Source organism: Prinia subflava, chromosome 1 (genome assembly GCF_021018805.1).
Source record: "Prinia subflava isolate CZ2003 ecotype Zambia chromosome 1, Cam_Psub_1.2, whole genome shotgun sequence".
Lineage (NCBI taxonomy): Eukaryota > Metazoa > Chordata > Aves > Passeriformes > Cisticolidae > Prinia > Prinia subflava.
This window is the reverse complement of record NC_086247.1, coordinates 61,418,611-61,442,964: the sequence shown is the minus strand read 5'-3', so window position 1 is coordinate 61,442,964 and position 24,354 is coordinate 61,418,611. Positions and strand designations below refer to the sequence as shown.

Genomic DNA, 24,354 nt, shown 5'->3' with positions numbered 1-24,354 from the left:
CCAAACACCTTCTTTTTCTTAATGTTTTACAAATGGTTTTCTTTCTATCATTACATTTGGGTTAGATGCCTGAGAAATTCCTGCTCTATCCATGCTGTATATCCTGGCACAGGATAACCCACTAACCCAGGAAACCAAAGCACTTGGCTTCTCAATCCTTCCCTTGACATCCTGAATGAAATTTTGAAGTCCTTCCTACTTCTCCCTTGCTGCTGTGTGATCACTGCTTCTAAATATTCTGGTGAGGGTGACTCAGAAGCCAGACTGGAGTGCAAAACTGAAAATTCCCCATCTTCCATTCACCTTCCATTCTGCTTGGAAATTAACAGGAGAATGAAAAAATAGACCAGAGAGGATGAAATGTAACAGACAGGATGTTACAGGGTAGGCAGGAGGAGAAAAAGAAGAGATCTTCAATATACTGTCATTCCAGAAAATCATCTGGATCATCCAAAACCTGGTGAAAACATGCTATATTTGTAATGCCTTTACAGGACACACTTTTGACTGGACAACCAGATCAGAAAACAACCAACAACTGAATCACAGTTTTCACAGCCCAAAGGGTCTAAATTTTTATTTAATTTTTATTTAATTTTTATTTAATTTTTATTTAATTTTTATTTAATTATTATTTAATTCCAGTAAAATGACCAATGAAGTCCATTAAAGTTTTGGTCACATGAGGATTGATTACAACCTAATGAGAACTGACTATACAATTTCATGGTTTGATTCTTGTTGCATCAACTTTCCTGGCATCACTTCAGTAATAAAAAGAGAATGCATACCTAAAAAAGGCATAACATTCTTTCAAACACCAACTGGATTGAGTAAGAGGATAAATCTCATTTAAAAACCAAAGTTACCATTTTTCCATTAACATTCTTCATGTACACCACAGATAGGTAAAATATCTTTAATCTTATTTCCTCTGAGGAGTGCAAGTAATAGAACAATTGCCCACAGCCTGTTTTCACATGTTTTAGGTATTTTTATAGACACTGTACTGGTGTTTTTCACTATTTCACTGAGAGTAAAAGAATCTGTACAAATTGCTTAAGTGATGAAAGAATATGAAATCACAGAAAGACAAAATGTGTTCTATATATAAAATACCCCCAAGAAGTGGACAAAGCAGATAAACAGCAAAAAAGATCACAAACCTTGCCTGATCTTATGACCTTCACCCCGAGGTTCTGCTGACAGGCAGCTCTCCTTTGGGGTTCCTTTGTCATGACCAGCTTTAGGTGAACCTCTGCTGTTTCTCCCTGGCTGGATCTGTGAAGCACCGAGGGACAGAAGCCTCTTGCTCTGTGTGTCAGCTGCTTTGTTGGGTAACTGTGGGACACTGGTGGCCTTCTCCCGATTTGTGGGATTCTGTTGTACCCGGAACTTGTTCTGTTCCACATTCTGCATCCCTTTCTGCAGCTTGGCTTCTTTTCTCTTACTTTCCTCTTCACGTTTCCTGCAATTACAGTCCATGCCATAAGAATTTTGAAGATTAAATCTTGGGAGCATGTATCTAATGAACATACTCCTCTCTAAAAATCTGACACTGCCACAACAAATCCTTGACATCTTTTCTGTGAGAAAAGGACACATATTGCACTGAAATGTCTTAGCTTGATCCAAAACAACAACTGACTTGCAGCTACAGCCTGATGAAGGTTAAGTCCTTGTCAGCCAGCTGCCCATTCAGTTTGCAGTTGTTCTGACTGATCTTAAAATACCCACTTATTGAAAACAACTAAATTTAGAGGGTTTTATAAAGATGCAAAAATTCAAAGCAGGATTTTAAAAATAATCATGACACTAATAATTGTATTTGTAATTAGCAATGAGCAATATTTTCATGTGAGTAGTAATGCGATGCACAGTATTTGAAAAGCAAAAAGCTTTAACAAAAACAGTATCTTTGAAAATTATTTTCAAAGATAATTTCACTTAAATGTGTCATAGTACAGACAATTATAAACCAACTATGAACGAGCTACTAGTACTAACCTGCTGCTATGTATTTGTCATTGGTAAATAATTAATTCTACATAAACATTATATGTCATATAAATGACAAATATTGACAATACAAGATGTGAATTAAAAACTTGTGTGCACATAGTATGCCATTACAATGGTGACATTTGGATTTCCAGAATGAAGTAAGTTATGCATCTCTTAATAGCGTAGCCATAAATGAGAATTTTGGACAAACTTATGAAAGGGGCATCCATTAAATAAAATTTTGCAGCCTATTTTGAAATACAGTGGACTATCATTGCACTTTATCTTTTAAATTCTTGTTCCTACCAAGCAGAATAAACCCAGTGGCACACAGCAAACGTTGCACACCTACCTCCCGCTGAATCTGTTTTTATAAATTAAGCCCTGGCTGTTGGATGAAGTGACATTTTTCCTGTTGGAACGGACAGGCGGTAAATGCCGTATCATGTAGCTGCCTGGTATTTTAACTTGCTTCCAGTGCTCCAACACAGTGTGCAGACTGTTGCCACATCACCTCCCGGCACGGCGTGTGACAGGTGAGTTATGCAGCACGCCAGCCCCAGTTCCTGTGAGTGGTGTCACTGCCAGCGCGTGTCACCGCGGCGCGAGCTGCCAGCCAGAAACCCTAACTTTATCTGTCAGTGCTATCTTATCAACTATGCTCTGCAGAAGAAGCTGATTGAACTTTGCACCTGAAAAGCTGCTAATTGATCTAAAAAAATACACTCCTAGCAGCTTGAGCTTCAGTATTCCCTCTGGCATGAAAAAAAGTGGCAACTTTCAATTAATATTGGCATTGCACAACCGGACTATGCGGGGATGTTGGGACTGTGTACAGTATGGATCTCACTGCCATTACTGTGCCATTTGAGCTGATAAATCAGATCTTGCTATTCACAGAATCGTCATTTTCTATTCTTCACAAGAATAGGCAGCCTATGAGCAATGTCCTCTATTCAGGGTATTAGAAAAGGAAGGGTGAGATGGGCTGTGTGCTACACAATCAAGTTGGAGTGACCCGCACTCCTCTGATGAGCAGATCAACTCAAAACAGTAACTCCAGCAATGTATCAATAGTAAAGTTATTGAAATGACACAGGACCAGGAACCAAGAAGTAAAATGGGTTGTTGTTTTCTTTAAAGGTCTTATCTGCGTGCTAATTTTTCAGAATAAACTGAAGAAAGAATAAAGGGAAGGGATTTCAATGCTCCCTAGTCATAAAGCATCATCACAATTGTCACAGTACAGCTTAGTTGAATAATAGACTCCTGAATACATAAGGACCTCCTCTTGCATTTTGCTTTATTTAATCAGAAATTCAGTTTGTATCACAGTGAAGGATCTCTTTGAAACTAAAATGTCCAAGTTTTACTGTTGTATAATTTGAAAGTGAACAAAGTAGACAAGATTCTAACTTCAGGGCTCTCAGTCATTCTCAGGATGTTCTGGCAACCCAACAGGATCCAAATTTGGGCTCTCAAGTTAGACAGCTACAGCTCAACAGTTGTAACAGAGCTGGCAGGCCAACATTTTCCATTATAAATGCAACACAATTTTGCCCTGAATGGCCATAAGCTCGTGTTTTGTTGCAGAAGTGAAAGAATGAAAACTGAGCCTTTAGCAGATGGAAAGGAACAGTTTCAGCCTTACATGCACATTTGTGAAGACACAGAGGTGCTTTGAATTCTTGATTCTGCTAAAATGAATTCCACATTTTCTATTCTGTTATGAATAGAAACTTAACTTTTTTATCTACACACTGAAGGATATTTTAAATGAGAGTGTTTTAAACTTACCCTTGCAAAAAAAAAAACCCAAAAAACCTTACTTAAAAAGAAAAAATAGAAAATAGATCTCCAGGTATCCTACTACCGTAGAGCTTTCTTCAGGACTAAGAGGAGTTATATTTCATGTTGTATAAACAGCATCTCCTGCTACACAACCTAGCATGATGATTATTTTCAAAAGAATGATACCACGGACTCACGACTTCTGATCTGTAATAATCTTTTAAACCGATAGTGCTTAATAAAAATATAAAGACAACAGTTAATTCCTGTCCGGTATTCCTATGTTAATGTGTCTTCCCAAATGTGTAGAGCAGTCCATTAGTTCTTACCTAAGTACCTATTTTTTCCTCAGTCATTTCTTGTATGTATTTTACCACCATACTGATTTCTAATTTAGACTTCAATGTGCTTACAGTCTTCTGCATCTTGGTGCTATTTTCAAATTCAAATTTACTTTTTAAATGAAAATACAAATTCATGATGGATTTATGTGAAATTCTCACCAATATACACTTCCAGTTTAAAGGTGAGAAAGGAGAAATTTCCCATGAGTGAGTATGAAGACTTTAGACACATCTGAATGACAGCTACTGTTTCTCCATGGCCACAAAACTTGTTATTCAGACACAAAAGAAAATTGAGTTGGTTTGATGTAATTTCATCTGAAGTAAAAAAACCCAAAAAACCCACAGAACATTTCTGTCTACTTAGCATCTCTCATGGACCAACTGTTTCTTTACTCTCCCTTTTCCAATGAGTATGTTTACAATGGTTTATTGTGATACCTACCCCACATCCTTTGCCAGTTCTTATTTAGCACCTCAGCTTGTTTAGCTTTATCATTGTATGTTCTCATTACTGTCAATTTTAGTAATTACATCAAATTTCCAATATGTGCTTTGCCTTTTCAGGGTGCTGAAGAACTCATTATTTTCTCTGTTGTCACACTCCCCTATCTTTTCTCAGCATGCAGGGCTAACTACCAGTATTTTGAAAAACCTCATAATCTACTTGTACCCTCCCAGCATGAGAACATTTTTCTAAATCTACTGAAGGCTGTTTAATTGAACTTCGTATTTTTTTTTCTGTTCTTCTCTTCCTAAATATCATGAGCTACTTACTCACTTTCAGCCATTTCCCTTTCACATCCACATTCTCAATCAGTTTCCTTCAACTGGCCAGAATGAAAAACAGAAGTATGGATTCAGGAACTCATCCTGAGAAATTGAAAGGGGAGGTGAACAAATGAGGGAATGTTCTACAGCCCTTTCAAAATCCAATGTATTGGAAATTAGTTGTCTCTGAATACGTTTTAAACACTTAAATATTATTTTCTTAAATACCTGGTTTTGCAATAAGTAAACCAAAATCCTCTTTTTATAGTCTGGGAGGGATCTCAGGAAGTCAGCATGGCTAACAGGCTGCTCAAAACAAGGTCTGATTGGCTCAGGTTTTTATACAATTATGTCTTGAAAACCTTTATGGACAGAGACCACATAACCTCTTTGGGCTGTTCTACTGGTCAGTTGTCCCAAGGGTGAAAGAATTTCTCTTTATTTCCAGACAAAATCTCTTGTCATAACTTTTGCCTGTTAAAAGTTCCCCAGAGATCAGAAACACCAACCAGACTACAGTTCCCCAGATTAAATTTTTGGCCCTTTTTGAAGCTGGGTACAACATTTTCTTTCCTCCCATCATAGGGGACCTTCCTTGGTCTCTGCAACCTTTCAAAGGGCATCAGTTAGTTCCTTCTGTACCCTTGGATGCAGCCAGCCTGGTCCCATGGGCTTGTCTGGGCTGAGTTCTCTCAAGCCTGACTTAATCCTCACTCACAGCTGGCAGTTCTGCTCCTCCTTGAACCAATTCTCTTAGCAAGGAGGCCTGGGAGACCTTCTTCTGGCAGACTGAGGAACAAAAGGCGTTGGGTCCTTCTGCCACACCGGTGTCTGTTGTCACCAAATCACCAGTCAGCAACAGGCCCACACCTTCCTTGCTCAGCCTTTGACTAATGTACTACCACTTTTATTGATGCGGAAGCACAAACTCACTTTGTAACCTGTAACATTTCTTTGAAGTCACAACTCCATTTGAGTTTTGGTGTTTCTGACACCATCTACATGCCCAAGCAATGCTTTCACACTCTTACTTTGCAGTCTGTCCCAGCTTCTGCCTCCTGTAAACTGCAGTTTTACATTTGAGCTCTGTCAAGGATTCCCAGCTTACCCAAATTGGTCTCCTGGTGTGTCTCTTTGCCCAGTGACATAATAGTGTGCATGCTGTTTTGGCTTTCATCAAACTTCATTTTATAAATTACAATTTCTTTGATATAGGAGAGAACATGGGAGAAGATGTTTGCATAGAAATGTTTTACAGAATTTAAATAGAGTGACTGTAATTTTACCAGAAAATAATACAGGTATGAGATGCTGGCTGCCTTTTTGTCATGGCAAAAGGCAAAACAAAACAAAACAGAAAAAGAACATACTATCTGAACCCAAGTAGATTTAGGAGTGATTTATCCTGGAGAGACTCTCCAAAGTAACATATTACAAAGCAAGTTTTAAATATCTACACTGAAATAGTTGGGGAGAGGGTGGGTGTGTTCAATCTAGGATTCACCATTGTTCTGGATCCCCCCTTGATGTCTACTTTTATCTGGAGACCAGATTTTTAAACACCAGCAGGGATAATAGTTTTTTGTATGCAGGAACACCCTGGCCAATTTTAGCTGTGGAATGCACAGATGGGTATGCAGAATGATGACAACATAATGTCCCCTTCAGTTTATTACAGATCATAAAACTGCAATTAAATAAAATTTGTTATGTGACAACCTGATTTGCTTGTACACTCCAATTGTACTGTAATTCTCTTTTTATGGTATTTGGTACACAGATTTTGTTTCTATTGTTTTCAAACAAATCAACAACAGCTAAGTAAGTTTCAGAAACTACATCAGAAACTCACAAAGGAAAACTATTATAAAAATATCCCCAAATTTCCATGAGGCAATTCTTTTCCATTTTATCTTCTACATGGTGGATCAGAGATTCTTCTAAAAATTACTGTCATTACAAAGGATAAAACGATCTCATTTGGTAAAGTCAGTTGTGACCACACAGCAATAAGCAGAGCTCTCCACTTTAAAAAGAAATATTTTCCAAGGCAGCTTCTCCATGCATGGTTTTCATTGACACTGATTTCTGCAGAAAAGGCAAACAGTAGGAGAGCTACAGGCTACTGTAGGCAACTTTAGGATGTAAAGATGTGAGTAAGAGATGAGTTATCTGGTATTTCTAGCTTTGGTTCTTCCTGGGGATTAATAATTGTTTTATAGTAGCAGCAATCAAACCCAGTGAAGGTCTGACTGGCCAATTCTGCAGAGTGGAGTGCAGCTGAATTTGTCTGTGATACACAGATGTAGCAAAAACACTCGTAGGTGCAATAATTATGTTGTGTGGTTTTTTTCATGTGATCTCTCTTTATGAAAATAATATTCCCAAATTGTGCAGAATTATTTTCAGACTGTTACATTTTTTCATTTCAGAATCAGATTTCTTCAAGAGAAACCAGGTGCTAATTTCATACTGAGAATCTTAAGGATAAACTCCAAGCAAGCAACATATTTTTATAACAATTTAAGCACCTTCTGATTTTAGAATTTCACCACTGTGCTACCATTACCACATTTAAATTGGGTTGAAATTCAGCCAGAACCTACACATCTTACGGACAATTTGAATTGCATGTTAGTTACCTGTAATCCAATATAACCTATTCACAGGAATTCTCTAATTCAAGACCAGAAAATGTAAGTGCAGAGAATGATAAGGCCTAAAGTGAAGCTGCAAAGGAGTTCAGGTTGCTAGAGAAATATTAGGTTAAGTCTTACTAAACCAGGCTTCCCTGGTTTGTTTTAATTTTTTTTCCTCAGCTACTGATTAATTTCTGTTCAAAACTGATATCAAGACTTGATAGGCAAATAATTATTTCCACTGCCCTAAAGTGATAAACGTTTTCCAAGGCTTTTTATCATCATACAGAATATCGGTCAAAGATTCATGGATGCTAACATACTGTTTCCTCAGCTTTTGGTATTTTGTCTTGCTATGGTATATTATATAAAGTTTGCTATTTAAACTGGGATTATAACTGGAAAATAACTTCCATCTGTCTGTAGTTATATGGAAGTTATATGCTTCCTTCAGTTTCATGAGTTTTACCAAGAGGAACAAAAGCTGATGAGCAACAGGTAAAATCATCCACTGATAAACACAAACTTACAACAAATGTCTATGTGCAGGAGTAGATTTCAAGTCTCAGACTTACTTGGCAGCAGCATCTTTTCTCAGCTGTTCATGCTTCATTAAAAGATTCTTCCTCTCTTGGAAAGCCTTTCTAACTTTGTATCCTTTGTAGACAGCCTGGATTTTGAAGGCAGCAATATCCTGAATGGCAGCAATAGACAGAGCCCCGTGTTCTAACATGAACTGAATCACTTCATGGTGTTCACCAAGCAAGGCATAATCAAGTGGAGTATATCTAAAAAAAACCAAAACCACAACGATTACTATTGATCTAGAATTCTAGCTATAATGTGTATTTCTTGACCCTCATTTTGTAATAGAGCAACTTCCAGTATGAAGACTGATTAAACACTGTTTCAGTAGGCTGTTTTTCTCATCTTTTTAGGCATTATTTTGCTACCTTATTCATTCTACACACTGTGGTTGTGTTTAAAGCTTATTTTAGCCTCCTAAGATGGAAGGGGAAGATGGGGACTGGAATTGTTTGGACAAAATATCCCAAAGCCCCATCCACAGCATTAACTGCTTTAGTAAAGCAGTCTTTAAAACGTGTAATTGAAGTTTTCATATAGAAATAAAAATAAAAAGTAAGTTAAAATATTTTTGTGTTATTTCCATATGCATTTAAGTACTAGAAATCTGCTGTCAAATCTGGCTTAGCTTCTGTAACATTGACTGAGGACATTATGACTGCCAGAGCAGCAAGATTAGATCTGTATCAAAGGATAATATCTTTTTTAAGGTACTAGGAAAAGTTAAATGTTTTCAAATGGACACAGATATTCAAAATATTAAATTGCCTTGGTTTTTAATGGTGCCCAAGATGCCTAAGCCTTTTTTAAAATAATTCCCAGATTTCCCACTGTCGACATGGGAGCAAAATTTACATATCTCTCTCACCAACACTGAAACTTTAGGGAAAGACATTGAGTGACTGAAAATTATCAGTCACAAACCATAATCAAGACCATCTAACACAAGACTATCCAATAACAAGTGTCAATGCATGTGATTGTGAAAATTAGGGCTCTTGTTGATGGTAACTTGCTGGGACACAGTGCTGGTAAGCAAAGAAAGACAGAAAGCACAATTGAACCTGCCACACAGCAATGGTTTGATGGAAGGATAAACAGTATCTGAACTGAAGTGTCTGCAGGAATGAAGACAATGACATAACATGAAAATTTGGATGTCAAGGTGTGCTGGTGATAGCATTTAAAGAGATACAGATTTTTGATAACCCAGAAATGGGAACTTCAGAAGGAATGTTATTTCAGAAAAACACATTTTTAAAGCATTCCTAATTTTGAATACTTCAAAGAAACAAAAGATGCTAAGTGAACTTAATGCTATACCATGTATCTACCAAGACAATGTATTCTATTGCAGATCCCAGTCATGAAGATTTTAAATGTGGGTTCTCTAACTCCATCCGAGCTACCTTTGAAAGTAAAAAAAAATCACTTAAATCAAATCTGAAGAGAGGTTTTTATGACTGGACACTTACATACACTCGTCTGTTGTGCCAGTTCAAAGCTTGATGTAAATTTTCTTTTCCCTTGGTTCTCTCTAGAGCAAATAGCTTTTAAATCAAGCTGGCCTCACAGGGAAACACATGAAGACATCAGCCATCAGCTGTTACAGGCAATTTAACATGAAGGTGGTCAAGCAGCAGCTTGGTGCACCCAGGACATTAGGTTGATTACAAAATAAATTTGCAAAGAAAAACAAACCAAATACCCCCCATATTAGCACTTGATCACATATTTGGCAAGCAAGCAGACACTTTAAAATTCTGGATGCAATCTCAGCTCTATCTTTTCTCTAATCTTTTAGTTATAACCACTACGTTTGAATTTTTAAGTGGTATCCCATACTACACTCTAAGAAAGTAAAGAAGGGAAGCTTTTTTCCTATAGGAATATTTGAAAAAAAATAAAAGTCACTATATAGTGAAATTGCTACTGATTAAAAACCAGTTTCATCCAATTACAAGTGAACCATATCCATGAGGTTATTTTTCCTCTCTCTTACAAGACTCTAATTGATTTTCCACTTTCCAAACTTCCAATCTCTTCACAATAAAACAAGGTTTGTAAACTTTTATTAAGATGCAATTGTGCAATTTTTATATATATTTTAGGAGAATTATATTTAAGGATTGATCCATCTTGAAATACTGGGGATCTCTTTTGTTCTGCACATGCACTACTGCTTATCAGCAGACATTTGGAATACTGCTAGTTGTATTTTGAGTAATCTAGATTTATACATTATATATACATTAATTCCAGAAGGGAAACAAAAATATATACTATCTGAATGACTGTGATAAACCACAGCTAAGGTCTTTTCTTGACATTTGAGCATCATTAGTACATTTCTACCAAGTAAGGGTAACAGCAGTCTCCAGTCTGGAAAACTGTGGCTTTTAATCTTACTTATTAAAAGTAATTTAACTAAAACTGCTTATTCAATTTTCTATCAAAAATTACTAACGAGAGCTTTGATACTACTTAATTAGAAACTAGTTATATTTTCATTTGTGTTTTCTCAAGTAAAAATAAGAACAGAAAAGGAAGAGAGATCTGAATGGTTTAGAGAATGAAAGAAAAAATGATGGGGGAAGAAAGCAATTAAAGCCAGTTAAGTACAGAAGTCTCAAATTTAGAACTGAAATATGAGGTTGCAAATGCCTTAAGTTATTTAAAATGCTGAAAGATTCAAATTTATATTGTATGCTGTTCATAATCTTATAATTATGAGGAGGTCATCTACTCTAAAAAAAAGCATTAGAAATTTCTGCTAATAGTAATTATCTTCATGGTCAGATGACTAATTTGAACTCCACAACCCAAATCACTTTTAAAAAACTATTATTTATATGTCAATGAAAGACAAAGAAAAGAGATGCAAATACGCTGTCTCTCTTTATGATTATAGGAGACTTTTTTTAATACAGCCTTTAGAATAGAGGTAACCACCAGGTACTTTGTAATCACCATTTTAATGCACAGCATTACATTTCTCCCATTTTCTTTCTTCTTGCTGTATTTGTATCAAATACAAAAGAAAAATTCCAATCTATTCCAACAGCAGCAGCACTGCCTTTTCATCCTCTGTTCATATGTATCTGCCATCAACTCCATATAAACGAGAAAGATCTTTAATATTTCCAACAAGGCTAGAGTAAGTAAATACTTCCAGAAGTATTCATGGTTCAGAAGTATCAACTTCTGAAGTTGAAGTTGCAATGTCTTAGTTAAGGCAGGGAACTTCCACTTTAGAAAAGCTGCTTAGGCTGAAGCCCAAGGTTACAGCACTCCTTGGAGACACAAGATGAGCATTCTCTTGCAGCATCAAGAACATTTAAATGGAAGGTAGTGCTTTGGCACAATTACAAAATAACACCTTCAGACAAGCAATACCTCTCCTCGCTGTTCTCCATGTGATTGGGGAAAGCATCAAAGCCCAGCAGTAACTTTATAGCATCAAGGTAGCCATTGTTACAGAGCCAGTGCAGGGCAGTTCTGCCCTGGAAAACAATAGAACAGAAACAAGAATAAACATTATCCCCAAACTCCACCACGCCACAATAAAAGTCATAAATCATGGTGTAATTCAATGCTTTTCTGGACATGAAGAACAAACAGTTCTTCTAAACAAACTTCTTTGTTAAAACAAGGAGAAGACAGCACTTAAAAATGATTTTTTTTTTAAACAAGATTTCAACACTAGTGCTTTTTCACCTAAAACAGCTGAGAAGCAGCATTAGGAGACTGGCCTTAGAGTTGCCTTCTTTGCAAAAGATGTACAGCATGCTCTGTAGAACTCATAATGAAAACCACATTTGCATTACCTGGAATTATCTATGTCCTACAACAAACAGCTACAGAAAATTTCAGTAAATTGGGTGAAGCCCTTTTGACTGATGAGGTTCTACTGGCTTCTGAGAAATTACGTCACATAACAAAGAAATCTGTTACAGGTTGCACAATTATTCTGGCTCCTAATTTCAATTACTGCCTGAATAATGGCACAAAAGAACATATAAACCAATCAGTGTTTTGTTTTTTTTTCACCTGGAGGAGTGATATATATGTGGGTACTTAATGTGGACAAGTAACTGAAGCAGTTATTGCACAATCTCACTTGCAGTACCTTACTTTCTTACTTGCTCTCTCCCTCTCTCTATGCTGGAGAACAGACTAAAATCACATTCCCATGTCAGCTGTTAATAAGGAATGATAGAAGAAATCAGATCTTTAATAGGACTCTCATACAATCACACTTTGATAAGGAAAAACCAAAAGAAAAATACAATTCTTCAATTCACGCTACATATTAAAATACTAGTTCTTTCGAGATTTTAAAAGTGAAGGCTTAGGGAAAATGATATCAGGATGCATTTCCTTTTGTGACAAACAGCAGCACAGATGTTTCTATGTCCTGGAAAAGAGAAGGACCTTGAAGAAAAGGAAAATGTTTTGATTTATGGTTATTCTAAAGTTAATTATATATCTCAGTGAAGAACAACATACCTCTTTATCCTGAATATTTGGATCTGCATTGTTCTCCAGCAACACCACCATGCAGTTAATGTAACCTCCATAAGCAGCACATTGCAGAGGTGTTCTACCTGCATAGTCCTGCACATTAGGGTTGATTTTATTTTCTATCAGGATTTGGCACACGTCAGCGTTTCCTCCCAGGGCTGCCCAATGAAGGGGTGAATGGCCATCTTGGTCAACCAAATCTACTCTTGCTCCTCCTGTAAAAACATTTTTGAGCACAAAAAGAAAATACTGTTGAATGCCAAGGAAAGAGTGAATTTATGTTCAACTAGAATTTATTTCATAAATTGACAATTCAAAGTATTTCAGAAAGCAACTTCAATTTTGTTACTCAAATCCTAAAATTTAAATCAAAATTAATTGGGAATGAAATAGTTTCAAAGAGGGGCAGGTATCTAACTTTTTTACGATCTCTGACTATCCTCTAATATGCTTTAGAATATCCAGATCTTATCAAATGCCTATGAAACACCTATTTTATTTGTTTCAGGTCTGTGAATTTTCAGTAGAACTTTTCTTTCTTAAAAACAAAATACCTTCTAAAAATTAGATTTCATAGTAAATGTCTTTTTAAATCTCTAAAGCAGACAAGAATATTCACAATGTAATAATAATTTTTAAAATAAGCTTATTTTTTTAATTCAAGTATGTTAAGACTCTTTTATGTAGATAATTAATTTCTCTATATGTTCTTGCAAGATGTAAAAATTCTGTACAAAAGTAAAACTCCACAAATACAAGAATTTGAAATAACCAGCAACAATGACTCTCTATATCATAAAATATTTAATTAAACATAACTCAGATTCTGATAGTCAAGCTTCTTACATCTACAAGAGCCAAATGGTACAGGGAGTGGGAGGAAGAGCTTAACAAGAGGCTAAAATATGCCCAGCAGATCACAGAAGGAAAAACACTTTTCGATAAGAAAGGCTGGTTGATGGAAAACTTGCAAAATTTAGCCTGGATACTTCATCTATCCCTAAGTGGGATAATGTCTAAAGTAGGAAGATGTTTCTGGGAAGCTAAAATGACAGAATTTTGCATCTAAGATGTCACTGTTCTTTCACTGTACATTTCACCCTTCAGCAGATATTTTACAATTATCTAAAACTGTGTACTTTGTTAAATCGTATTTTGTACAAACAAAATACTGCTTTTAAAAACCAACCAGAAGAAAATACTAATGAGGTAGGGCTTTTGATATCTATCTACATTAAAAAAATAAAGACTCACTTAAAATGTCTTCAAAGAACCCTAGAAATGATTTTTCACAAAAGTGAAGAAAGATTAATTTGGTCTTATTTACTGGGGGAAACAAACCCAAAGAAAACAAAAGAAAGAAAGGAAGAGTGCTAGTGAAGAGTTGGTTTGAGAGACTAGAATGTACCTGCAAAGGCTTAAGAAGAAATGAGCTGTGAAAAGAAAACAATCCCAATTTTGAAAGTTTTATATTTAACACTTATAGCCATTTTGCTCAACACTGATAATCTTTTAGATTCACAAGGCTATTTCACAAAGGGAACTCACAAACAAAACTCGCTTTAGGGAAGCAATTTCCTATCCCACCTCTTGCTCAGCTGCTGTTTATTTCCCATTCCCACAGGAAGCAGCACCAGAACTCTGAAGAGGTTTGCAAAGTCCTGAGAGCTGACCTTTAATGAGCGTTTGAATCACTTCCTTGTGCCCCATCTCACAGGCTCGGAAGAGCGGGGTGTGCTTCATCACATCCAGAGCATCTACCTGAGCTTTGTGCTCCAGCAGCAGCTTCACTGTGCTGACGTGGCCAGAAAGGGCAGCAGCGTGCAATGCTGGAAGAATGAGGCAGCAGGGAAAGAGAAAACACAGTGCAATGAGCTTTAGAGGTCCACAATTAGAACAGTCAAAACAAAAATTAATTACAACTATTTGGGAGGATAAAGTACTTTTCAATCTCAAAGAATTGAAGAATCATAACACGTGATGATGTAGCAACGCTTTCTTACCATACAAGCAGAAAACCTGTTAGCCCTGAAACGTGTTTGTAACTTGCACAAATAGAAATTTTACATTTAACACCACCAAGATTGGCTTATAGTGAGGATTTGTGGGAGAATAGCAGCTTCTGATTAACATAGCATGATTTACTTCTACCTCTGTTCTGTTGCATTTCTGAGATTGCTCACCAGTGAAAGAAAACTCTCATTATTTCTTCAACACTTTCCTGAAAATTACTTTTTCCCTTCAAATAAGCAGAGTTGTCTCAATCAAAACTAACTTCAGAAAACTACCTAGCTGTTCCTACTCCTCCCTGCCCCCCTTTTTTGTTTCAGAATTACTTGGAGAAAATTTTATACGAAATTATGTAGCAAGACCATCACATGATATCTCTGGCTCCCTGTTTTCTTCAAGAAAAAGAAAAAGATGACAGAAAGGCCAGATGCTGCTACTGCAGAACTCAGGTCAAGATGTGGTGTCCTGTAACTGGAGTTGCTATTGCCTAACACAGCATCCTGCAGGCACTGCCAGCCTGAGTTGAGGATGACCAGTTCACAGCTCTTTTTGCAGAAAAAAAGAACTGCACACAGCAATGAGATTCCAAAACAATTGAGAACTCATGTACTGGTGGTTTCATTTACAGTTTGACTTCAAAAATGCTTTGGGTTATTTCCTATAGTCAGCAGTCAAATCAGACAATCTACATTCTCATGCTGCCTGAAATGTAGAATATATTACAGACAATAAAATCAAAATAATACAAAATAAAACCACAAAACAATGAGGTTTATAAGTGTGTATTTAATAAAGTGAACTCACATTTCCCCATGAAATTTCAGAAATATTCAAGCTTAGTGAGAACTGAATCTGTTCATGCAAACAAAATGTGGGGCTGCGAACACTACCTACATATCCATATTTGTTTAATGTTAAAACAGACAGGGTCAGGATCCAGCAGAGGCATCATACAGAAATGCACACCGCAAAGACCAGCATTTGAAGGAGCAGCTTCTCGAACCACAGCCAGAGCATAAAACCAGGAGTTTTCTATTTGCCAGCTACTGTTTACAACCAGTACCAGCTTATGAGACAGTAACCCAGCACAACCTGTTACACAGGCCCCGATAAAATGCCCAGGTTGTTCATGCTGTCATTGACCCGAATCCAGCCGCTGTGCGCTGCCTTAAAACAGTCACAAAATAAGAGGTCGTGACATTGTGACACGGACTAAGCACTGGGGGCAGAGCCAGAGGCACTCTGAGCAGTGAACACCGAAGTCATGCCTTCGAGAGGGCGCTGATACAGGACTGAGCGCAGCAGCCCAAGAGCGCCGCTCGGGAGCAGGGCGTGCCTGTGCACAGCTCCTGCGAGTGGGTGGCTATCAGCAGGAACTGGACAAGAACGAGAGCCCTGCCGCGTCCTGCATTCGGATGGGCCTGGTTTTCGTGCTCTGACCTCACAATAAACTCTAGGTTCTGGTTTTTGTCCTGAACCCCTTATGAAACCCCGGGCAGTAAACCACTCCATCAGATGACACATGGGGTGTGTGTAACAATACAATAGAAAAAGAGCTGCTGTGTCAGCTTGGCCAGCTCTTCCCCCCTATCACTCATTCTGACGCAGGCATCTTGTTTCGCACTTTGTGCTCAATATTTTCTTGTAAGCCAAATTTTCTGTGATGGAGTCACGGTGACTGAAGAGATTCTTCAGCCAGCTGGTGACAATGGGCCCTTTGTTCAGCCGACAGACAGAGCCCTCTCCATTGTGCGCAGTGACGGCAGAGCTATAAAGCTGCCCCTGTACTGCTCCTGCAGCGCTGATCTCTGAGAGGAGGGAAATTCCTTTCCCTTGGTGTCATTTTCCTACACAATGCCGAGAGTCTCGATGTTCTAGCAGAGCTCAATGGAAAGCTTGCTCTTTTTGAGTAAATGCACAAGGCTGCGTTAACGCAACATTACAACCGAGCCGAACTGAGCCTGCACACAAAAGTCAGAAAAACACAGCCTTGAACTCTGCTCAGCAACTGCATCCCAGGCACGGAGGCATGTGCGCCATTTGCTGTTAATGCATAGTTCCCCGTCCCAACGCAACACTGCTTTTCCCTCCCGAAAACTTGGGAATAATTAAAGTCCTTTGGGGAAAAAAAAATCAGAGAGTGATTTACTGGTGGGCTTCCTTTTAAGTTTCAGGCTCGCTGAAATGAAGCCCATGCTATGCACTCGGTGGCACAATGGTGCAGCTCGGGCTGCTGGGCGCACAGCTCCCCACTCCCAGACTACTCCTGCGTTCTACACAACGGCACTCTCAGGCAAATGGAAAATCCATTCATTTCCTTGGATTAAAAGCTCTACAATGAAACCGAGATTAAAAGGTGATTACATATCATGGCTACAAAAGGTTTAAGACTGCAAGATAATAAACCTAACCACCTGAATTATTCGAGCATGAAATCCACACCTGAGTAATTTCAGAAACACAGTATGTGATTACCGATTACTGCCTGCAAAGAAAAATACCCTTTGTAAGGAGGTTTGCACAGTAACAACAACATTGCTGCACCTTAAGGTCTGAAACAAATACTGAGAGGTATTTGAAAGGGAACCGTCATGAAGTAGCAAGTGTAGGTGAGATCGATAAAAGATGAAATAAAACTAAAGTTGTAGAATATTTAGTTGGTAATGTCATCAAACATGAAGACTGAGATTTTATTTGTTGCACTATTTCTTACGCTCAAAAATTTCAAACTATCGCGACTTGGAAAGACTGATTAATTTCATGTGTGTTACATTGTAAGCAAAACAATTTAGATATTCAAACAGGATTTTATGTTAACTGTAAATTGCTTTTTGTTAAGATCCAGCATATCATCAAAGGAAACTTTAAAAATTCAATTTATAATATGGAAATAAAATTGATGCATACTAAGTTTTAAATCTTGAACCACACAACCCTGACGCATATATTTTGGGCTTCTAACTCTGTGACTGTATCTGGCATTGGGTAGCTCCTGATCTTCCCACACACAGCTTACCCTGAAGCCCTGCTATCAAACCCCTCCAAATTTATACCAAATATACCCACATGCTCCTGTTTTTTCATTCAGATGCCATCAGCATACTATACAACTCAACTACTTTTCCTAAATCTCCAACACTGTTGAATATATAAACACTTCAACACCTGTCTCTCTCACCTGTCAGAACTGTTATTCTGGTTTTGTTGAAAGCACTACATAGGTACATTTCTACCAAAAAATATTTTTTTTCTTAAAGGAGGTAAATCCATAGTTACTACAGGAAATTGTGTACTTCATTACTTGCATGTTTGAATCCTGAAACACTGTGTTGCCTACTTATCTTTTGTTTCAGGCAGGTAACAGGATGATAAATTTGGGGGATATCAAGTTCGATCTCTTGTTTGGACAGTAGAAGTCCAATAGCTCTAATCTTTATTTCAATATCTTTACAAATAACTATGGAATCATTTTCATGATGACAATTTAGCTACTTCCGTAGTTAGTGTGCTCCAAATTGTTTCAAAGTATTTGTGTACTATCAAATACATTTTTGAACAGGCATTTTCAGGAAGAGCTTTTTATGCAACTATGTTTCATTTCATTCTTCAAATTACAGAACAGCTCTTCCTTTCACAGGATTACAGAACTAACTAAATAGCATTGCAGTACCTTTCTTCTTGCTACATTTCAAATGAACTGTTCCAATCTGTGCAGAAAAGGTTTGTTTCTTTCCCACAATAAGGCAACGAATTGACTCACACATATAATTAAATGAATGAAGAAATGTTTTCAGGATTGAGGCACACATTCAGAAAAACATTAATATAGATTCTAACAATGTTTCCACTTGGTGGAAATCACACAGATTGGAAATATGCAGTGGCTCTTTACTTTAAGGCATCTTACCTGTGCCAGCGTATTTGTCCGTCATATTGATGTCAATATCCAGTTTTAAAGTCAGCATAGTCCTGATGACATCATCACTGCCTTTGCCAGCTGCCCACATGAAGGACGTTCTTCCCTCAAGATCTGAGTCATCTTTTACAGAAGGATGTTTCAAAAATACTTCAACTGTTTCCTGAAAAGACATACTGTTGAAATTAACATTAAAAGGAATCTGCAACAACAAGAAACTATTGTCTCATGTAGCTGTTTATGAAGCAAATCAAAGCTTTATTTTTCCTTTTATGTTTATAAAGAGTAATAGCTCAACAGGAGCACTGTATCTTCTGCTATGCCTTTTCCCTTGCCACTGATCATAGTGCATCCTTAACTATGAGTTTAACACTGTCATTTAACACTTTTTTCTTTTCAGTGTCAAATACAATGTGTTCATCACAAGGAAGCAGAAGACTTGTGAAGAAAGCAATGGGAAAAATATCACGGGTTTATCAAAACAATATACACAGTAATACTGTGATGAAAAAATTACAGAATCCTTTAGGTTGGAAAATACCTCTGAGATCATCGAGTCCAACCTCCGACCCCACACCGCCGTGTCAACCAGACCACGGCACCGAGTGCCACGTCCCGTCCCTACCTAAACACCTCCGGGGGCTGTGACTCCACCACCCCTCCAGGCAGCCCATTCCAACATTCCTTCAGCCTTTCTGTGAAGAAATTCCTACCCCGAAAACAATGTTCTTTCAAAATACTTTTCCAATATATATTTTTTCTCTCCAATTATAAAAATACAACTGCACATACAAAGATTTTACTTTGCCTATCTCTAATATTTTGACTGTTAAAAAAAAAGGGTCAACATAGACATATTTCCTAATGTTCAGTAACATCATCAGGTTACCAATTACTGAAATACTATAAATCAGAAAATATTAAGGGAATCTTTACACCTGAGTCCAGTCTTTCCACTGTAACTGTTAAACTAAAATCTCAAATCAAGGCAAAAAAGAATTATTTCTTTAAATGCTGTGTTTGTGCAAAGTAGTCAGCAAATAAGTCCACTTATTTAACCTGCTGCTAGATTCTTAATAAGTCACCCAGAAAAGGAAGGGAGAGAAAGTCACAACTATTAGAAAAAGAATAAAAGGAAGATTTTCCCTTTTCAATCTAATGCCTTAAAAGGCTATGTATGTAACAGCTGGGAAACATCTGATATGAGTCACTGGTAGGCTAGCCAATAAAAACATGAAAAAACTCCAGGTTTTATTATTTTACTTTATATTCATATTTCATTATTAACACTACCTTAGCTGTTCCTCTGTGTGACCCCACAATAGCTCTATCACTGCTCTGAGCAGGACAGGAATTTCCTGGCTATATTGAACTAAATTCTTTTAATCATGAAGGTGTTTGAATTGCTAAGGACCATTGATCAATTCGGATTTGTTTTTTCACTATTACTTACTATTTCATCCCTCTAAATAAAAAGGAAATTTCTCACTTATCCTATGCTACTGATCTAAGATCCTTACAGCTTTGTGAATTTAGGTCTGAACTAATTTATTGTGAAAAGGTCCAGCCAGAAGCAAGGAGAGATAGAAGCATAAAGCTTTCCACACAAACCCAGCATGAGTTTATAGCTCTGTGTACTCACACTGACCACCACTACACCTCAGACACAAACAGCCTCTCATTAGGCCAGAAACTCAGCACCCTCCCAGGGCTCTGCACTGCTGGAAATGCTGCAGAGTGAAAAGCACTGCAAGGCTGCACTTCTTCAGTGCTGAGGCATACAGTTCTAAAAAATACAAATATTTTATTTTTCCATTAATTTTTGGCAAAACAACACTCCTTTCAATAACGCTTTCTTTTCTACAGCTTTTAATTGGAAAAAGTGGAATGAAATCCCACCGTGCTATAAGCATTATTTTCCAAAATGAAGTTACCATAACTTGAAAACAAAACAAAATTAAATTACACCAGGATGATTAGCAAATCAGGAAATAGAAGCATCAATCAGTTTAATTCCACACGTATTTTGTTATGAAAGATCACATGTATTTTAACATTACTAAAAAACGTGGAGGAAACAGCATAAAAAACAGCAAAGCTGAAAAATTACAGTAAAGGAGAACATTTCATTGAATGAAATGAATAAATGAAACATTTCATTCTGGGCTATCAGGAAACAGAAAATACTACATATTATTTTTGAGTATTTAAAAATAAGACAGGGGTATCCACATTTCATTTACTAGAACATTCTATATAAATACATGAAAGGAAAGTACATTTTTTTGAACACCTATGGGAAAATTCAGAAAAAAAAATTAGTCCTGCATATTAAAATCAATATGAAGCATGTTAGCTCAGTTGGTTAGAGTATGGTGCTAATGACATCTGGGTTCAATCCCTGTTTGGGCCATTCACTGAAGAGCTGGATTTGATGATCCTTGTGGGTCCCTCCCCACTCAGAATATTCTGTGATCTGGAAATAAAGATTCTCTGATCTTCCTTCACACATGAAGTTCAAAAATTTAAATAGCAATGTTCCTTGGGACCTTCTGTGAGATATCCAAGATATCTAAATTTGGGTGGTTATATTAGGTAATGTCTCTTCTTCTAGAACTTTTCCTGTCTATACTAAGCGGGGATAAGTTAGTCTTAGGGAACACATTCTTCACATAAATAAGGTGCTGGCTAAATCTCTTCAGTCTTTAAAAAACTCCAAAAATGTTATATTATAGTAAGTAATCCACAGAGAAACAGAGCAAAGAACAAGATAGCAAAGCAAATAAAACTGAAAGTCATGCAAATATTTATTGTAAACACAAAAGAACAAACTTTCTTCTAGTTAGAGACTAAGAAATATCCCATTTTAACTGAGAAAAACCACACCTAACCAAAGCTGGGCAGACTGAATAGAATAACAATGTGGCTCTCTCAAACCATGAGTATAGAGCTGCTACTGCTAGAACAAACATGGATGTATCTCCACTCAGTTGTTTGACCATGTATATGGAGTGCAGTGGTGGGAATTACTCAATGATACACATGTAAAGGAGAAAAAAAAAAGCAAACAGTTGTGCTCAGAAACCGCTGGACTGTGAAAACAGACTCCCAACATAATTTAGGCAAGGGCATTGAGTACATCACCAGCTAAAAGAGGCTAGCAGATCTGAATGAAACTCTCCTGTGTGACTTTTCATGCAAGATGGGAAACAGTACATTCATTGTAAGTACACAAGATTACAACAGAATGTCTGATTCTACCATATACTTTATTTCTCCTTAAAACACAGATGATATCACAGTTTGGCTGGCTGATGGGATCAAAAGACAGCAACACAATGAAGATGCTTCATTCAACTGAATGAAGCCCAGGGAAAGAAAGCCAGTATGAAAAATCTTTTTAGGAATACATCAATATAGAAAAGAAAAAAAAAACAAGGTACAAGAATGTGGAGATCATCACCAGATGGTAAACAAAACCTTTTTTTTTTTTTAATGAGTCTAACTCAAACATGAAAGAAAGGCTTTTACAACAAGTATTTTAGATGTGTGAGTGAGGCCCAAATTGTACACAGCCCTAAATGGACAAAAATCACCATCAACAAAAAATTCTCTAAAGTGAAGATGACACAGAGAGATATGCTTGAATAGATGTCTGAATTTAAAAAATATCTGGATGGTCTTAGTAAGACCACCTCCAAAAAACCCCCATGAAAGCCCCAAAACTCACTCTCACAAGGAAGCAAAGATATTAGGCTGTTCTCTCTTTCAATACTACTTCCAGATTTGTTAACTTGAATTGTTCTCAAGGGAATTTAAATTTTCCTTTTTTATTTTCCTTGTTAACATGTAGGTATGCAAGAAAGACAGAAATTACTATCCCTGCTAAGAAAATGTTGCAATGTGGAATACATAAGTATTACATTAATTAAGCACTAAATAACCCCTTCTGTAAAGGGAGGGTATGAAACTATGAGAGCTAAAGGAGCTTAAGAACAGCTTTCTTAATTTGTAGTGCCTGAGTGCTTACTTCTGCAACATCTGTGACTGGCAATCACTGAAGTGCTGAGTTTTGTACTTGGCTCTTGTATCTGATCTTGCTCTGGAAAAAAATTACCTATTATACCAAAGTATAGGAATTAAGCTGCCTGAGAAACCAACGTTCTTTGTTATCTGAGTTTAAAAAATACTTTTAAAAATTAAAAAAATATGGTGTTCCTAAAGAATTATGACAAAAGGCACTCAGCTCTTTAGCTGAGCTTCACGAGACAACAGTTCATTCATAATGCCAAATATTCATAAATTAATCGCTTTCTTGAACGCAAAGACTGGTTTGACTGGTCCTGCAGCAGCTGTGCAAACATTCCTGCAGGTCATCTTACTTTAGAGACCTTATATCTGCTTAGACTTCATTATAATGAGCCCTAAAACCTGAAAGGAATGTGAAATAGTAGGTGTCACTGCTTTCTGTTGAAGTAATTGAATGACTATTGTGTATTCTGATGCAAACATAGAGCTCAAAGGGCCTTTTTTGTACAGAAGGTTAGTTTTTGTAAATCTATCTTTTAATAGTTTGAAATTAACCACATTTGTATTACCTAGCATAGGAGAACTCTGAATTAACTCATGCCAACAACACTCTGTTTATATGATTTCAAAAACAACTTAAACACTGCTAAACTATAAAGATTTCAGCAAAATATATTTACTTCACATTTAGGGTATGCTTTACTTACAGCAAAGTTGCTCTGTGCTGCATAATGTAGGGGTGTTGCACCTTGACTATCAGATGGGATAGTTCCAAACTTATTTCTTTCTAGTAAGAGATGGACAATCTGTGCATGACCTGAGAAAAATAATACAATAGAAATAAATTTGCATCAAATCCTAAAGCAAATAAAAAGCTTAGTCTAAAAAAAGTAAAAAAACCCACTGACATACAAAAAAACCTAAACTCAAACAAAACAGAAGAAAATGAACAGACTTTAATAAATAGTCATATATTTGTGTTGTAGCCATTATAGTTTAAATGTAAGAAAGAAACATAAGACCTGATACTCGATCTATTCAGTCTGGCATGTACTTTCTTCACAATAGTGCTTCAGTGCCATACTCTGTATTGTTATTTTGGGGGGCATCTATAAATCAGAATGACTTATAAATAAAGAATTTCTTTAAACAGAAATCACTAGAGCTTTTCCCTAAATAAAGAAACCAGCAGTAACTGGCTAGATAGCTATGATATTAACTTTGTAATGAATTGCTTGAATATTTCCAGAAACAGCTTATAATAACTCAATTGAGATGCTGCATTTGAGTGACAGGTCAGTCAGAAAGAGTAAAGTGAGCACAGGCTGATGATGATGAGCATTTGTCCATCTGCATTTAAAGACAAGCTAAACCAATGTTGACAATTTCATCACACATCATATTGTTTTACAGAAATCAAGTGTAAATTTTTCACTTAGGTTTTATTTAACCAAAATTTCATCTGAGGAGGTATAGCAGAATCAGAGGTTAGTCTACCACCAGCTGCTATAAACAAGCTCACACACAACTCCTTCCCTAAAAACAGATTAAAATACTTTGAGATTAAAATCACAACACTTTTGGAGGATGAGTAAACTTTATATTCACTTCATAGACAGGAAAACAAAGACAAATACAGTATATTGCCACAAAAGTCAACCAGTGCATTCATATACTTGTTTCTGTTGGCATATGCAGCTCACAGGATATCTTAATGATTAATGGTATTCTTAATGATTTG

General features: G+C 36.8%; 1 protein-coding gene across 2 annotated transcripts in view; it reads right to left on the bottom strand.

The window, feature by feature from the left end:
• INVS (inversin) overlaps positions 1–24,354 on the bottom strand; it is an 81,934-nt gene that overhangs the window by 9,228 nt on the left and 48,352 nt on the right. For both annotated transcript variants that reach the window (XM_063397982.1, XM_063397973.1), the window contains exons 7-13: positions 23,321–23,430; positions 18,576–18,747; positions 14,332–14,487; positions 12,644–12,873; positions 11,531–11,637; positions 8,125–8,337; positions 1,167–1,468 (exon numbers count right to left, since the gene is read on the bottom strand). In XM_063397982.1, coding sequence (XP_063254052.1) covers positions 1,167–1,468; positions 8,125–8,337; positions 11,531–11,637; positions 12,644–12,873; positions 14,332–14,487; positions 18,576–18,747; positions 23,321–23,430 — 1,290 coding nt within the window. The remainder of the gene's footprint in view (positions 1–1,166; positions 1,469–8,124; positions 8,338–11,530; positions 11,638–12,643; positions 12,874–14,331; positions 14,488–18,575; positions 18,748–23,320; positions 23,431–24,354) is intronic.